This window comes from Spea bombifrons, chromosome 4 (assembly GCF_027358695.1).
Source record: "Spea bombifrons isolate aSpeBom1 chromosome 4, aSpeBom1.2.pri, whole genome shotgun sequence".
Taxonomy (NCBI): Eukaryota; Metazoa; Chordata; class Amphibia; order Anura; family Pelobatidae; genus Spea; species Spea bombifrons.
The window spans coordinates 104,357,546-104,375,832 of record NC_071090.1 but is presented as its reverse complement, the minus strand read 5'-3'; the positions used below and the strand labels follow the sequence as shown (position 1 = coordinate 104,375,832).

The 18,287-nt window shown below is 43.1% G+C and overlaps 1 protein-coding gene across 2 annotated transcripts; it reads left to right on the top strand.

The window, feature by feature from the left end:
• The first annotated feature begins 6,034 nt into the window (after positions 1 to 6,034).
• DNMT1 (DNA methyltransferase 1) lies at positions 6,035 to 18,064 on the top strand. 2 transcript variants are annotated; one of them, XM_053464824.1, is made up of 34 exons: positions 6,035 to 6,133; positions 7,178 to 7,214; positions 7,361 to 7,468; positions 7,546 to 7,744; positions 8,132 to 8,201; positions 8,491 to 8,566; positions 8,834 to 8,883; positions 9,042 to 9,090; positions 9,171 to 9,254; positions 9,361 to 9,470; positions 9,556 to 9,674; positions 9,964 to 10,056; positions 10,279 to 10,430; positions 10,699 to 10,886; positions 10,987 to 11,164; positions 11,268 to 11,365; positions 11,491 to 11,641; positions 11,757 to 11,872; positions 12,143 to 12,344; positions 12,709 to 12,842; positions 12,988 to 13,161; positions 13,323 to 13,547; positions 13,754 to 13,946; positions 14,155 to 14,245; positions 14,372 to 14,491; positions 15,208 to 15,490; positions 15,581 to 15,722; positions 15,965 to 16,131; positions 16,230 to 16,407; positions 16,547 to 16,742; positions 17,001 to 17,164; positions 17,325 to 17,441; positions 17,561 to 17,648; positions 17,784 to 18,064. In XM_053464824.1, exons 1-34 carry the CDS (start codon positions 6,084 to 6,086, stop codon positions 17,816 to 17,818), a joined length of 4,437 nt encoding a protein of 1,478 aa, XP_053320799.1. In that variant the 5' UTR covers positions 6,035 to 6,083; the 3' UTR covers positions 17,819 to 18,064. The 2 variants fall into 2 exon arrangements, with proteins under 2 accessions (XP_053320799.1, XP_053320798.1); XM_053464823.1 differs by having other exon boundaries at positions 14,366 to 14,491.
• The last annotated feature ends 223 nt before the right edge of the window (positions 18,065 to 18,287 follow it).

Genomic DNA, 18,287 nt, shown 5'->3' with positions numbered 1-18,287 from the left:
GTCGGGGACATTGGACTGTAAAAACACCTCCTAAACTCAGACAGTGTTGCTGAAATTCCTCTATATAGGTGTTCAGCAACAACAACAAAAAAGTCAAGGGCCCCGTTTGATCGCCCCTAGGAGCGGCTAAAGCTGCCACCTGCCATGCTGCTCTAACAAGATTGGAGCGTCCATTCAAAATGAAAGAGTTCCAAGAGTTTCTCTTCAGACCCTCCTGAGAACAGGTACTGCACCAACCATGCTGGTCAATGGAGCCCAGCTCACTAATCAAATGAAATGTGAATAGTGAAATGTGGAAAAAAAAAAATATATAAAAAAAATTTAAAAAGTTAAAAAGTAAATAAAAATGTATTACAATTTAAAAATAAACACCCCAGTGATGTCATCATTAAATCATAAGGGACATTATCCAGTTCAAAGAAAATATGTCCAAAAACTGTACAAAAAAAATTATTTTTTATGAGCCATTCCTAAATGGCTCATGGTGCTGTACATTCCCAAAAATCCTGGCATGAAAATAGCTTTCCTTGACCCTCGTTATCATTATCACTCCTCTCATTTCTCTTTATCGCTCCCTTTTTCTCTCTTTCTCTTAATCAATTCTGCGTTTATTGCATGAAAGCAAGAAAATACAGAATTACAGTATATAGGCAAACAAATATCATACACAGCTCAAATAGATTATACTAGGGCTGCAACTAATGATTATTTTCATAATCGATTAATTTATTTAAAATAATTTAATAAACAAACAGGATGTTAAAAACAAACAGCAGAATAAGAAAACTTTGAGAATAATGCATTTCTTGTTTTTGTTTCCCAACCTGCCCCCCCAATTATGCACATTTGAGCTCAGGCTTGCCGTACTGCCTCCCAGATATGCCACTCTGCCCTCCCCAGATATGCCTTATACCCCCAGATATGCCACTCCGCCCTTCCCACATATGCCTTATACCCCGAGATATGCCACTCCGCCCTTCCCACATATGCCTTATATACCCTTTATGCCTTATACCCCCTGATATGCCACTGTGCCCCTAATATGCCTTATACTCCACTATGCCTTATACCACCAGATATGCCTTATATACCCTATATGCCTTATACCACCTGATATGCCTTATACCCCTCAAATATGCCACTCCGCCCCCCAAATATGCCTTATACCCCTTATATGCCATTGTGCCCCAGATATGCCTTATAATCACCTATATGCCACTCTGCCCCCCCAGATATACCTTATACCCCAGCTATGCCCCTCTGCACCCTAAATATGACACTCTGCCCCTGATATGCCTTATAACCCCTATATACCACTGTGCCATTGATATGCCCCTCTGCCCGCCCAAGTATGCCACTGTGCCCCCCTGATATGCCTTATAACCCCCTGATATGCCACTGTGCCCCCACTGATATGCCTTATACCCCCTAAATGCCACTGTGCCCCCCACATATGCTTTATAATCCCCTTTATACCACTGTGCCCTTGATATGCCCCCCCCAGACTTACCCCCCGTGCTCCAGACTACTTGGTGTCTAGTAGAGGCAGCCGGTGAGCGTCTGTGCGATGTGCGTAGACAACCTCTGCTTTTGGCCGGCACTTTCACTGGAGCGTTTATGACCGGTGACACCGGTGCTTCATCATAGAAGCCCCAGTTTAAGTGCCGGCAGTAGCGGAGATTGTCTGCGCGCATCTCACAGACGCCCACCGACTGCCAGAGAGAATGATCTGGGTTCCCTGCAGCGCTGCGGGGGATCCTCCTCTCTGGCAGCCGGCGAACATTAAACAATGCGCGGAGACCACCTTCTGCTCTGAAAAAATCCTCATCTTATAATCGATAAAATCGCTTCAACTAATCTTTAATGAAATTCGTTGGCAACGATTTTCATTATTATTATCGATTTTATTGATTAGTTGTTGCAGCCCTAGATTATACATTGCAAAAAAATGCGAGGGAAGCAGCAGCGGGCCCTGTGGAAGTGTGCCAGTGAGAGCTCTGCAGTTCAGGTAAGGGGGTGAGGGAAGATGAATGAGCAAGTATGTGTGATTGAGGGAATGAATGAGTATCTGTGAATATGTGTGAGTGTGTGTGTGATAACATGGATGTGTATGTGGGGGATAGCATGGAATATGGAAGCTGTAATCACACTCCTATCATGCCCAGGTTCTAGCATATACTGGTTGCCTGGGCATGATAGGAGTGTGATTGGTGTTAGCAAATATATATATATATATATATATATATATATATGTGTGTGTGTGTGTGTGTATATATCAGGGGCCCTCCAGCTGCTGCAGGACTACATCTCCCATAATGCTCTTTCGGCTAAGGGGCTGGCTGAGGAGTATGGGAGATGAAGTCCTGCAGCAGCTGGAGGGCCGCACGTTGGACGGCCCTGGTATATATAATATTGTTATTGCCTTTTTTGTCCAATTTTGGTGTGTTAACCACACTTTTATTAAAATTAAGTAACACACCAACATTGGAAATGCTGAATTTTCGGTTTCGGTCCAGAATTTTGATACATTTTACGGATGTCTAAAAAAATTAGGAGGGGATCCTAATGAAACAAACACGAAGGAGAAAGCTAGGGATTTGTGTTTGAGATTTGTTTTTTTCTCATTCCCACACAATGTGCGCTCAGTCAGTGTCCATGTGGGAAGGCTGCAGCCTTATAACACAGCTCATGGATTCCCTTTGTGCTAATAGAGATCTCTGGGATCCCAAATGCATTGTAAAAAAGTAAAATAAATGAAAAAATAGAGGAATACAAAAAAAAAAAGACTTTGCTGAACTTTTTAGGAAAAAAAAACTTGAATTGGGGGCCAGCTAAACTAACATAAGGGATACTGCTGAGTGTTTTTTTTCTGCAGTTGCTTATTTTCTGGCCAAGAAAAAAAGCAACATACAATGTTTGTCTGGCACACACAAAAATTTTTTTACGTATCCGCTAGCATGTCGGCGGGGCAGGACACCCGCTGATGCCATGGGGTCTGGTCTTCTGATGCGCCGTCAGGGATGTCCTCAATTCACTGTCCCACACAAAAGATTCTCCAGCAGCTGCCTTCTCAGATGGTCCTCACCCTCTCTTCCAGTTCCCTCATAGGTAGGAGGCACATTCAAGATGGCCACGAGCAGGTGGCCTTTACGGAATTAAGTTATTCTTTTCAAATTATGGTGCCAAAACCAAATTAGGCACCTTTTCTCATTACTAGCCCCATAAAAACCCCAGTAACCCAGTAGACTTCTGATGGTCATGTCTACGTGTTTCATAGTGTATCATGTCCTAGTGCATCATCTGTTATTGATCCTGTATATTTGACCCGGCTTCATCCTAACTATACGTTTTCTGGCTTCCTGACCTCGGCTCTGATATATTGATTACCTTGAACTCTGGCTTCCTGTCCTTGACTCTGATTTATTACGGTAATTTCCCTGAACTCTGGTTTCCTGACTATGGCTCATCCTGTATATCCTGTGTGTGCACCCCTAGAGTCTGTCCCCGGGCTCAGAGAAAGTCCCGCAGCGGCTCAAACCCAAAACGCTCAATTCTATTTTCATACCAAAAAATTTAAAAACATGGCTTCAAAAGAAAGCTCTACTTGTGCTGAAGCAAAACATATTTAATTTGTGTGGGTACTTTAAGTAAGAAGAAAATCATAAACAGAGTCACTAAAAAAATCAAAACCGCTTTGGTTCTGTAGTGTAAAGAAACCCAAAGTCTGAATGCACCTTTATTATGCCTGAGGAAAGACCTGAGAGGTCTTCAAAGCTTGCATTCCAAATCTAATTAGTTAGCCAATAAAGGTATCAACTTGACTATACTTGTCTCCTGTTTTTCTATGGCCAAAGTGGTACCAACTCTAACCTTACACCTTTATTGGCGCCGATGTCCCTGTACCAGGCAGCGTTTCTATGCGAAACTTTCTCCAGAGACGCTTCCCACCCATCTTCAATGACCTAGCACGTTAGCTTGTCAAACAATATCTGACTGTTATTAGAAAGCAAGAGACGCCATCTTACCCATAAATCTTCAGATTGAGATCACATCTTTTATGTCTTGTTAATTTATTATACAAATAATACACACAGCACCGATCGATAATAGTAGCAGGATGATGGAACTTGAGTGCTGTAGGCTCTTCTTGAAATGATGGAGGAGAGAGCAGAGGATCAAAGTTTAGGTAGGGGTGGAGATTAGAAGTAACCATGTCCTCTAATCATGGGTCTTTATAACCTTTTATAATATCAGTTAGCGTGAAATGATCACCTTCTATGGAATTCCAGGGAGAACCTCTAGTAGTTTTGTCATGTGGTTAAAACACATGACCGTGCCTAAATATCTGGACAGTCCCACAAAAAACACGTCATTTGGGTGGTATGCTCATAATACATACTATTATACACATGGGTGTATATAATATATACAATACAACTGCATTAATGAGGATCAGATTTGCATCTCATGCCCCCCAAAGACTATACAGCAGGTTCTAAACTGAAATAAAGGCTTTTTTTGGTATATGCTATACGTAAAAGAAGAACTTAACCCATTTCTTAACAATAAAACTATTTAAAAACATTATTATTCGTAATTATATGTGTAAAAATGCTTACCCCAGATGGAGCTCTTCCAGACACCGACCAGGAAAGAACTAATACATACATTTGAGTTCCCATATGGTCTAACGGTTAGGATTCCTTGATTATCATCCAGGTTTTAGTTTACGTAGAGGGTGGTAGATAAATGGAACAGCCTCCCAGTGGAACCAATAGAGTCCAATACAGTGAGGGAATGCAACCATGTTTACATCAGGAAAAACAGGCAGACTAGATGGTCCGAAAGGGGTTTCTATGCAGCATCACAGGGAGCACACCAGGCCTAGTGCTTTACTTGGGGAGCAGGGAGATTCGTGGGTCTCCTTTACTGTCAGTCCTCAGGTATGACACAAGACACTAGATTATGACATCATGAGCAACCATTCTGGCTGTTGCACTGGGCGACTCAGCATATCTCTGCCACTTATTCAGCACGGCCATGAGCACCAAACCCGACAAGACTATTTATTTTCATAGTAACTTGTGGGCATTCCTATGTTTTGGACGATTGCTTAATTATCATGTGACACAAGCAGGCGCTGATAGGTTGTTGCCATGGAAACCGAAAAAGCTTTACGTGATTAAACCTTCAGAACAACATGACAGCTCTACTAAGATTGCTGTCGTAACTTTGTAGAAGTCTCAATTTATGGGCGACGTGAAGCAGCGCAATTAAAAGCATTTAGATGAGGAAAACATTCCCGGACTTTTATGAAGTGAAGCGCGCGCTGCTTCGCACTACCGCCACAAGCTATCAGGTAGCGCTGCACAGCTCTATCTCACTGCGCATGCACCTTCAATGCCCTTTGATCCTTATTACGCCACCGACGTACTAAGATAACACGGTGGGACGGCCCACTGCGGGTCGTAGGGGGAGGAAACATTTAAAAACTAATGGACACCCTGTTTCGTGTTATTAATTTACTGAACATCCAATACAGATGTGTTTACTGTTAACCCAAACATACACGCCAAGATAATTAAATAATTATCATTCAAACTGTCCTGTCAGACCTTCATTGAGTGTTTTGTTGTGGCTTTTTTTTCGCGCGTAAACACAAAACGCGGGAGAGTGGAAGAGGCGGGGCCACGTGACACGCGCCGGGCGCTCGCTCTCTGCCATTTGAAAAGCAGAGGCGGTCGGCTCCGGTGTTGTGGATGTTTTGCGGTGTTTACACCGTAGTTGATCGGATCTGTACTCGCTCGCCCTTGTGTTCTTTGCGCCTGTCCGGACTGCCCCTCCTCTGCTTGTTCGCTGGTGGTACGCTCCGCAGTCCTCGCGCCCCGTGAGCTGTGGGTTTATCGTGCCTGCGGCATCTCGCTGTTTCGCCTTCACCCCTGCGTTGGCGGGAAGTCTACCTTCCCGCGCTTTTTTACTTCACGCTTTCCGTGTTTTCCCGTGTTTTTATTTAGCGTGCGTGTAATACTTGGGGTTGTGCTGTATTTTTCTTGTTGCCGGAGTCTGTTTCTTCCTCCTTCGCTATGCCGGCTCAGGCCTCGCCAGTCTCCCTGCCAGCCGATGTCAAAAAGCGGTAAGACTTCGTATATGTATATGGGCTCTCTTAATACGCGATGTAAAGTTATGTGACGTGAGCTAGCATTGACGTCATGATCGCCAATACCGCTGCTTGTCGGTAAATGGCACGTCAAAGGGTTTGGTGGTTATAGTGTCAGACAGACTTCATTCTGTACCGACCTTTCGCATTTACGTTATTTTCTCTCCCGGAGTCGTTTCTTTTTGTATAAAGGGTGCTTTAACGCTTTACGCTCTGCATAACGCAGTAATCCCCCAGCACCTAGCCATGTGCTGCTGTTTATAAACACCCAGCAAAAGGCGATTCCTTCCCCCTCCGTCTCCTCTATTTCAGTATTTAAAAACTACGTCACTTCTGTCTTCTGTTTTTGTTTTTCTTTTCCCTTTTCATCCTGTGGGTTGCTGGCTTAAGTGTTTCAGCAAGCTTTTTTTCAGTTTTTATTACACAATGGATTTAACCATCTCAAGTGTCACATGATATTGGGGTGTGTGTATATAATATCTATATCACACACACACAACCAGGTTAATTTGAATGACTGCCATTATTGTGTTAAAAAAACAACTTAAATCCTCTTTAAATCCAGCCCTATAGCTGCTGGTTAAAGTAATTTCACACCTTATGGAGACAGACTATATCGAAAGCCTTTCTATTTACATCCTTAGGTAAAGGCAAAATGATATGCCCATAGTTTTTTTTTGTTTTTTTTGTGTGCTCTTTGCCTTAAGTATACATCATGGGTTAACACTGTAAGCGGATGCGAAGCTCCCAGGTGCAATTTCTTCTGGTGGAGATCGTAATTGTGCTGGCTGTTATGTAAAGAATATTTTTAAATCTCCTTATTGCTGTAATAACCAGTGGAATGGTCCAGTCAGTAGAAAGATTCCACATGTTGCTATGGCAATAAGAGCACTTTTAACAAGTGACTATCAACGCCCAGAGTCTGCGAAAGAATTATGCCTCTCCATTCCCTTACATGCAAAATGTGTTCAAATGCTGCCTCATGCACGTGTTGTAAAGTTTTTATTATTTCTTTTACAGGCTAAAGGCTTTGGAGCAAGATGGCTTATCTGAGAAGGTACTAATATCTGACTAATTGACTTGGAAGTAATTAGCCAAGCATTAAAATGTGTCTTGCACACTTAATGCAAGCTCGCCAATGTGTGAGAATGAGCTGCTTATTGTGCAATGGGTTCGTGACTAGTCCCCTTTTTTTCTTTCTAGGAGTGCATTAAACAGAAGCTTAGTTTGGTGCTTGGCTTTCTAGAAGCAGATGCAAAAACCAAACTGAGTGATCTGGAGAACAAGCTGAGCAGAGAGGAGCTGTCCGAGGTACACGCTGTCTATACAACGGGGAACCTTCCTCAGAAATGAATCTACCGGTCCTGATGTTGTCTTCATTTTTCCAGGAAGGATACCTGACAAAGGTCAAGTCCCTTCTGTGCAAGGAACTAAACATGAGCAACGGGGATCTAAACGGGCAGGCGAATGGTTCCACAAATGGAACCTGTGGCAGTGATGACGACGATGTGGAGATGTCAGAGTCTCCGACAGAAGATCCCAAAGGCCGCAAAACGAGGAAAAGCAAAACAAATGGAGAGAACAAAAGTGAGATCCATTGTTTAACACCCCAGTTGAAGTTATTCTAGACTTGTAGCCTATTATTCTAATACTTTGAACAGTGCAAAAAAAAAAAAAAAAATGTTTTTCCTACTATGCACTGATGGCAAGAAATTACCTAGGTTAAATAGACAAAAGGGAATACCTTTACTCTGGTCGCTTATGGTATTGGCTAGGCAGTGGGTCGTGGCCTCCAGTCTATGAAACCTTTAGCTTAACATGACACATTAGCAGTAGTTATGTTCTAGAATCATCATCAACAAATGATGCATATGAAATAACTGTTGTATTAGGGTTTTTTTTGCCTTCTAGTCCTATATTCATATGTTTTATAAAAAAAAAAAAATCTGTGGTGTAACTTGCTTGTTCCCCCAGAGTCTGCCCGTGCACGCCCTGCAAGAAGTGTTGGCAAGCAGGCGACCATAATGTCCATGTTCTCCAAGGGGTTAGTATTTGCTTAGTTCGGTTCTACAACATGATTTTCACTTGTACAATACTTTCCAAAGGACACAACAAATCGTCTTAAATGCAGTTAAGTGTGTGCACTCTTCTTGCCCATGTTTAAAAGACTTGGAGTATTGCCAAAAGTGCAAGCCATGTAGTTTTGGATTACATAACTAAAGTTATTGCTGGAGTGGAAATATCGGCATAAAAATTATATCTTGCATTAAACTAAATGGTCATCTTGGCCAAATTATAAACATATTCTAAAAGTTGTAAGTTCCCTTCACTAGGCCAAGCAAGAGAAAGTCAGATGATGTCAATGGTGAAGTCAAAACAGAGGATGAAGTGTCTGCAGAACCGGAGCAGGTATGTGGATCGCCATATTTAAATTGGCCATACAGGAGTTGCAGCCACAGTCGGTTCTGATAAGACAGGCGGGTGGTATTGTGTTCATATATGTGGGACTCAACAAATCCACATAACTCACAGCTTCCAAAAATATCTGGCTTATTCCTGATGTGCAAATATGAGTTTCTATGGGTAGAATACTACATAATATAAGGACACCGACTGGCTGAATACTTTGAAAGCTTTTCACTTATACACGTGTTTCTTCTCCTTTGTGCTGTCTAGGAGGAACAAGATGAGAAAAGAATAAAAACTGAAGCAAGTGAGAGTAACGGGTAAGAATTCTAAACTGCAAATGTCTTATTGGAAGCATCCAGTACATTTTAACTTATATGAACTAAGGTTCTTTATGTTGCCGAAAGTGAAACACTTAAACTAAGCAATCTATTCCGAATCTCAACATTATTTGTGATGGTTGTTTACTTTTTCTAAGCTCTGCAACAAGCAAAACTCCAAAAGTGAAACCTGTGCAGCAACCTAAGGTAAGACTTCCTTAATATGTATTCATGCGCTTGGGAGACTTTGGTTTGGCTTGTCTCACTGCTTTGTCTCCTTTGGGCAGACACCACCACCTAAGTGTCTGGACTGCAGGCAGTACCTGGATGATCCTGATCTGAAGTTCTTCCAAGGGGACCCTGCAGATGCTGTAAGTACAAAAAAGTTACTTAAACTCCATTTCTATGTACAGCCCGGCCTGTTGGGCATCCCCTTCTAAGATGATTGTTGCAGTCAAATGTTACTGCCTATTGCAGCTGGATGAACCTGAAATGCTCACAGATGAGCGTCTGTCCCTCTTTGATGCCAATGAGGATGGTTTTGAGAGCTATGAAGATCTCCCGCAGCACAAAGTTACATGTTTTAGGTTGGTGATGATGACATGCATTTAACACCATATACTGCATGTGACATGGAGTTTCATTAGATTTATTATACTTTTTCTGTTGCAGTGTGTATGACAAAAGAGGGCATCTGTGCCCCTTTGACTCTGGTCTTATTGAGAAGAACATCGAGCTGTATTTCAGTGGTGTTGTGAAACCTATATATGATGACAGCCCTTCTCTGGATGGTGAGCTGTCTTAACATGTTATGTATTTACATGCATGTCCACCTAGGGGATCTGCATCATTTAAAATGCTTAACTGTGTAGAACTTCCTATAGCGTTTGGTTGTCAGACATTAACACTGGCCTCAATTATCATTAGAAGCACTTGCCTTGAGGGGGTATATTGATGACAAACGCCCCAGTTGCTTGAAGAAGCCCGGTTAGATTAGCACACCGGTTTCTACCACTAAACATGGGAATGTAATTTATTATAATGCAGATCTTAACATGTCATTACTTTGTAACTTAACAGGTGGTGTACGAGCAAAGAAGCTGGGCCCAATTAACGCTTGGTGGATAACTGGCTTTGATGGAGGTGAAAAAGCCTTAATTGGCTTTACAACAGGTAAGCAGCCCCAGGGGAACACAAATCTCTAATTGCTAAACTAACTCCCAGCTCTAATGTTCTGGTAATGACGCTTAAATGCTCTAGGACTTCAGGTTTGATACTGCTCTAATGTTACTTATCGTTGGGTAACCTGTATGTGTTCTTGGGTTACTACAGCCATTATTTAAACCTAGAACCATGATGGGTGCTGCATGAGATCTTTTTGTCCCTGTCTTTCAGCATTTGCCGACTACATCTTGATGGATCCAAGCGAGGAATACAGTGTTATCTTCGCTCTGATGCAGGAGAAGATATACATGAGCAAGATAGTGGTGGAATTTCTGCAGAACAATCCAGATGTTACTTATGAAGATCTTCTGAACAAAATTGAAGTGAGTGAATCTCTCCCCCTAATCTGAGATCTTCTGTAATAGGGAGTTTAAATTGTTATGGGAGCCAAGCTGACTAGCGCACAACTAAAAGCGTCCCGTCACCCACACGCAAAAGCGGAGCAATAGGTTTAGTATGGGGTAATTCTAATGCGTTTTAGGTCCAGCAGATCTGACAACCAAAAAATATGGGCCTTCTCGAGCTGGCATTAGCATTGTGCATTGTACTGAATAAAAGCTTTAACTCTATAATTAAATGGCTGTATTGCAGACAACTGTACCACCTTCTGGCCTGAACTTCAACCGCTTCACAGAGGACTCCTTGTTGAGGCATGCTCAGTTCGTGGTGGAGCAGGTGGAAAGCTATGACGAGGCAGGAGACAGCGACGAGCAGCCGATAATTATCACTCCCTGCATGAGAGATCTGATCAAACTGGCTGGTGTCACCTTGGGTAAAAGGTAGGTACTGCTGGAATCTCTGAGTGAATGCCTTGCAGGAGTCGGTTTACTTGTCTGGAAGTCTTTATCCGCTGATGGACCATAACATGGTTTCTTTCAGACGTGCTGCAAGGAGACAAGCAATAAAGCACCCCACAAAGATTACAAAAGACAAGGGACCTACAAAGGCCACTACAACCAAATTAGTGTATCAGATCTTCGACACTTTCTTCTCTGAACAAATTGAAAAAGACGAAGATAAAGAGAATGCAAAGCGCAGGCGTTGTGGCGTTTGCGAGGTGTGTGTTCCTTCATGCCATCGTATATAAATTATACTCCCAGTCGACTTCTTAGCGGCTCAAGGACTTTGTCAATTTGAAATGTATTCTTGTTTTTAAACAGGTTTGTCAGCAGCCTGACTGTGGCAAGTGCAAAGCTTGCCAGGACATGGTGAAGTTTGGAGGTAGTGGCAGGACTAAGCAAGCCTGTACCCAAAGGAGGTAAAGCTTTTCACCTAGTGTGCATATTTTAGGGTATCCTGGGCTTTATGTACCTGGGTATGGGGGGGGGGCTTTTTTGTTATGAAAGTACTTGGTAAAACGTTTTAAAACCTTTTGGCATTCAGGTGTCCAAACCTGGCAGTGAAGGAGGCTGATGAAGATGAGGAGGTTGATGATAACATTCCAGAAATGCCTTCTCCAAAAAAGATCCTCCAGGGACGAAAGAAGAAACAGGAGAAAAAGAACCGAATCTCATGGATTGGAGAACCAGTCAAGGTAAACTGACAATATTTTTAATTTCACGACTATTCTATGGCCTTCTCAATTCTCATTTTATGAACCCGGACTTGTACATTGGTTTGGCAATGACTATTTTTTCACTCTCTGATAGGTTGATGGAAAGAGGGAATATTACCAAAAAGTCTCAATTGACTCAGAAGTCCTAGAAATTGGAGACTGCGTCTCTGTGAGCCCTGATAACCCCACAGAGCCTCTTTACTTGGCAAGGTTTGTATCAATTTTCCTGCTAGAATGTTCCTATACTAACCCTGTGGCTAATGTGACTGGTAACATTGTATCCCTTAATGGCTTCCTGTGATAATGCCTCACTGGGGCTAAAACTCTATAGGGCTGCCCATATGGTTATTGAGTATGTACAGTTACTTGGGTGAGTCAGATTTTTGTTATTATGCTGCCTTTGATCTGTCAGACTTCACAGCCTTGACGATTTTCATAATTTATATGACTTTTTATAACGGTGGGTTTCTTGTCTCCTAGGATTACATCCATGTGGGAAGATGCAGGCGGTCTTATGTTCCATGCACATTGGTTTTGCCTTGGCACGGACACTGTCCTTGGGGCCACATCTGATCCCTTGGAGCTCTTCCTTGTAGATGAATGTGAGGATATGCAGCTCTCCTACATACATGGCAAGGTCAAGGTTATCTATAAAGCACCATCTGAGGACTGGGCCATGGAGGTGAGTTGGCTGCACGCACACAAGGCATGTCGGCATCCCTTCATAACTCTGTAAAATGCTTACTGAATGTCCGTATCTAAAGACTTAGATGAATGGGCATATTTAACGGTCTAGAAGTTCACTTACAGTCCAGACAGTAAATCGTATTGGGATTTTGGGGCTTTGACAAAGGACTGAATTACTGGCCCTTAAAGCAGGAAAAATAACTAACTAAATCCTGCTTGGGGACCCGGACTTATTGTACTGCATGTCTGCTATAACATGAACAAACCCTTTATAACAAAGTGCCTTATGGATGCATATGATAACCTGGAAATGTTACTAAATCTCAAGAAGCTCACGTTAGTGGTTTGGTTCGTCACAGGGAGGAATGGACACAGAAATCAAAGTTGTGGAGGATGATGGAAGCACGTACTTCTACCAGCTGTGGTATGACCCAGAATATGCTCGTTTTGAGACTCCTCCGAACCCTCAACCCACTGAAGACAATAAGTATAAGTGAGTAACGGTGTCCGTATTGATCTTGGGGATGTTTATGTTAAGGAGGTATTTGCTGGAAGGCAGCCTCTTGGCTATTCTGAAGGGGCTAATACAACAGTTTAAACCGTACCTTGCTCATAAACATTCTTTGTTCATATGTCAGGTTCTGTGCTAGCTGTGCACGTCTAGCTGAAATAAGACAGAGGGAGATGCCAAGGGTGTTTGATCCGCTGGAAGATCTCGAAGACAGAGTTCTGTACAGTACAGCTGCAAAGAATGGCATCCAGTACAAAGCTGGCGATGGAGTGTTCTTGCTTCCCGACGCATTTTCATTCAGGTACTTAGACCTCCAAGCTTAACAGTCTGGCTTCTTTAGTCTTGTGTGACGTAGAATATCTGAGCTTTTCGATATAAGCATTTGGTGTTAACATTGCAACATAGACAATGTCCTACATGTGCAGTGTTCACAAATGGATGAAGCTGTGGCTTATCTTTCAGTGTGAAGCTGGGTAGCCCTGTAAAGAGACCACAGAAGAAGGAAGATGTGGATGAAGACCTCTATCCAGAATACTACCGCAAGTCTTCAGACTACATTAAAGGCAGCAACTTGGATGCCCCGGAACCTTACCGACTCGGCCGAATTAAGGAGATATTCTGCCACAAACGTAGCTCTGGCAAACCTAACGAGGCTGATATCAAACTTCGTATATACAAATTCTACAGGTGTGTGATTTGCAAGGTATCTTCCTGGTCGGTAGCAGTTGACCAGCTTGGCTAGTGTGTACCTAATACCTATTATAGGTTCATAACACCCTTGTTTTGTTGAAGTGTCTACATCGGTAGGCAAAGCCAATATAGGCTAAACACTGATGGCTTTGTGCGGTTATCGCAACTCTTTGATGAATATTTCAATCTGATCTGTAACACAGGCCTGAAAACACACACAAGGCTATGAAGGCCAGTTACCATGCAGACGTAAACCTTGTTTACTGGAGCGATGAGGAAACCACTGTGTATCTTAAAGACGTGCAAGGACGTTGTACTGTTGAGTACGGTGAAGATCTGACAGAATCCATCCAAGAGTATTCAGCAGGAGGTTCTGATCGCTTCTACTTTTTAGAGGTATAAAGTAAATTTGACTTGCTAACTGGTGAACTGGACAGGATCCCCCTCTACCTCTTGCGTTTGTGGTTGGTTATTTAAACTAGATTCTGTATATCTGGATTTTACAGATGACAGAATATCCCTAGGTGATCTAGCGGCAAACAACGTGGCTGCAACACTGCAGGACCTACAATTAACGGGTTGTATGACCTCTAATCTATTCTAGGCCTATAATGCAAAGACTAAGAACTTTGAAGACCCTCCAAACCATGCGCGCAGTGTCGTAGTCAAAGGGAAAGGAAAAGGCAAGGGAAAAGGTATGAACAACTTTAATTGTCTAAAAACTATAACTGATATTAATGTATTGTAGACAAAAGCTTTGATTAACTCAGGTTATATCTGTTGGCTTACTTTATTTTTCTTTTACCATATCGTAGGCAAAGGCAAATTACAGCCCACAAAATCTGAAAATGATCAGCAAAACGCAGATAAAGTACACAAGCTGCGAACGCTGGATGTGTTCTCGGGCTGCGGTGGATTGTCCGAGGGCTTTCATCAAGCAGGTGAGGGGCTAGTAGAATTACGGTGTAACGGGTTCACCAAGAGCTGTAGTAACTCACAGAGATCACCCACATGTACCCTCCTGTTGTCCCCGGAATCACTTCCAGCCAGCATGCGCACCTTGGAACCCCACTATGTGTACCCAATAAGTAGACACGACTACCTTGAACTGAGTACAACAGGAATGAACAGTTTACTGTTGTAAAACAGACTGATATAGCCACAGAACTTCATTAACATAAATTAACATTGATAAACAGGTAGACAACCCAGCCTTTAATCCCCTTTAGCTACTGAATATCCCCCTGGTAGCCATCCTGTTAATGGATTAGTTTAACAATGGAGTTCCTGTTTGGCAGCCAGGCTGGAGCCATCTCTGAGTACCTTGGGTCCCTGTATGACAGCTCATTCTGTCACATACAGCTTAAGCCTTGATTTGATGCTTCCATCTTTACTATTGTACATTACTGTTGGCCGGCAACGGTCGCAAGCATACATGCTCCAGATGCCCCAATGGCTTGAAAGATTAAACAAATTGGAGAAGTACTCCTATGGAAGTGAAAGAAATTGAAAACTAGCCTGACGAGAGCTAAAACTTAGACCACTTTGGCTTGCGTAACTGGTGACTATATATTGACTTATGCTGTGGAGTGAAGTGTGAATACTTTGTTGCAACTTAAATTTCTGAAGGTTTTAAAGGCAGACTTTATATCTCTAGGTCTGTCTGAAACCAACTGGGCTATTGAGATGTGGGATCCTGCTGCCCAAGCGTTCAGGTTAAACAACCCAGGAGCGACGGTGTTTACAGAAGACTGTAACGTCCTGCTGAAGCTGGTCATGTCTGGGGAGAAGACAAATTCCCTGGGACAGAGGCTGCCCCAGAAAGGGGATGTAGAAATGCTGTGCGGGGGACCACCGTGCCAAGGGTTTAGCGGCATGAACAGGTTTAACTCCAGAACCTATTCGAAGTTCAAGAACTCCCTGGTGGTTTCTTATCTCAGGTATGTATATGGCTGCATTGAGATCCAGCTAAAGACTCTGGTGTAAAGATGTCGCCTCTAACGTCTGTGCAAAACTTGCTTGTGTTGCAGTTATTGTGATTACTACCGGCCTAAATTCTTCCTACTGGAAAATGTGAGGAACTTCGTCTCCTTCAAAAGCTCCATGGTACTGAAGTTAACACTTCGCTGCCTTGTAAGGATGGGATACCAGTGTACTTTTGGAGTACTTCAGGTGAGACCTTAACCATGACACCCCACACACTTCCCAATTCTTAGGCTCCATACCAGGCCACTTACTCTTTAGCATATATAATTGTAATGCTCTATAGACCGTTGCACATGCTTCTGGCCGCCTGGCATTAGATGTTCTCTGGTATCTTGATCCGCCGGAGCTGTTCTAATACGGTTTTGCCTGGCTTTATACTGGCTTCGGGTGGTTCAGTGATGTGCGATTGGTCTTTTTTTATTCCACAGGCTGGTCAATACGGTGTCGCACAGACTCGTAGGAGAGCCATTATACTTGCTGCTGCCCCAGGAGAGAAGCTGCCGATGTTCCCTGAGCCGTTGCATGTCTTTGCGCCACGTGCCTGTCAGCTCAGTGTTGTGGTGGATGAGAAGAAATATGTCAGCAATATTACCAGGTACTCTTACAGAAACGTTATATCAACATAGTGTGAGGTTTATGGAAAGGCATCTTTCTTCATTTACGAATGCTCTTCTTTGGCATCTTAATTTCCAGAACAAATTCAAGCCTCTTCCGGACAATCACCGTCCGGGATACGATGTCGGACCTTCCAGAAATTCGGAACGGTGCATCTGCTCTGGAGATTTCTTACAACGGGGAACCGCAGTCCTGGTTTCAGAGGCAAATCAGAGGTTCACAGTACCAACCAATTCTCAGGGATCATATATGCAAGGTAGGCTTGGACCGAAGCTATTAAACGCAAGACTACTACTTGTGGAGGGTGCTGGCCTTTTGGTGCTTGTATATATTTTAAACTCTAATCTAAAGGATTCCTCGGCATGGATTTCATGATTAAATCTTCTTCCTCCCAGGATATGAGCGCTCTTGTAGCTGCCAGAATGAGGCATATCCCTCTCGCCCCTGGCTCTGACTGGCGGGATCTTCCCAACATGGAAGTGCGTCTTACGGATGGCACCACCACGCGGAAACTGCGTTATAGTCACAATGACAAGAAGAACGGCCGTAGTGGCAACGGAGCACTAAGGGGTGTCTGTTCCTGTGCTGCAGGTATGGATAACCATTTAAGCCATAGCTTCCTCAAGGATGAACTCTAATTACACTCCGGCCTCTTCTGTTGTGTTCCTTTTGCTGTAGTCGTTCACAAAATGTTTGTTTTCAGCTGGTGTGATTTTAAGAGCAGATTCCAAGTTATGCCTGATGTCTTAACATTCTGATCTTGCCAATTAACCATGCATGTTATGTTACCAAGGCAGCCAGCTGAACGTTTCAGTGTCTTACTCTGTCAATAATGAAACCTATTTCCAGGTAAACCATGCGATCCCGCTGACCGGCAGTTTAACACACTCATTCCCTGGTGTCTGCCTCACACCGGGAACAGACACAACCACTGGGCAGGACTGTATGGAAGGCTTGAGTGGGATGGCTTCTTCAGCACCACGGTGACAAATCCTGAGCCCATGGGCAAACAGGTGAGGCAAACGCACCATGTGGATTCTCGTATTGCCCCCTAACGCTGCATTTGTGGCTGATGGGCATCATGTCCTGGGCATAGTTATATTTAAGTAGCTCTACTTTTGGAGACTACAGGATCTTCACACGACCATGGTCATATCTTGTCTCCTCTCCTAGGGTCGTGTTCTTCACCCAGAACAGCATCGTGTTGTAAGTGTCAGGGAATGTGCAAGATCTCAAGGCTTTCCTGACACCTACAGGTTCTTTGGCAACATCTTGGACAAGCACAGACAGGTGTGTGTGAGCAACAATTTCTGTACAGGGTGTGCGTCTTGATTGACCCCCTGCCCCCCCTTAATCCTTGAATGTCTTTGTTGCTGTATATTTATGTATGCTTTTATATTTCTCTGCAGGTCGGAAATGCAGTCCCTCCTCCTCTAGCCAAAGCAATTGCTTTAGAGATAAAATCATGCATTTCAAAGATCAAGGAGGAAGAGACAGGTTAGTGTTTGTAATTGCTGCACTGTAATCAAACCTAAATGCATCAGAACTGCTGTTTAAACATTAAATATGTACGCACACGCTAAGCTTTACCAATAAGCAAGCTTGACGGTGTTGCACCCTTCTCTTTTACAGAGACTGTGAAGAAAGAAAAGATGGAAATGGATTAACGCACTTATCTCGAGTTCTACCTCCATAATGTTTGCTCCATCCGTATATTTTATCTTGCATTGATCTGCAAATATCAAATTGATAACACGGCGTCGGGCATAATGCCGGTAAATCCCATTGATGCATTGCAGTATCTTATCTATTTTAAATGATTTTATTGTACACTGTGCTGCTCTCTTCACTTTGTTGTTGTGGCAATTATGTAGTTTTTATATGTTTAATATTTGAAATAAAAAAGTATCTTGTATGCGGAGTGTCTGGATGACTTTGGTACTGAATACGTTGTCGGTGTAATCGCACTGATGTAATTCTTAAGACACTTGGTCTGGGATACCCGGCCTGTGTTGGTGTTTAGATTCTAATACGTCTCCCTGGCTTGGCCTCTACAGCTAAATGGAGCGCCTAACTTTACTGCCTGAGCTCATGACCTGCTGCTGTGAGATTCCCCCAGCAAATCCCCCACAGAAT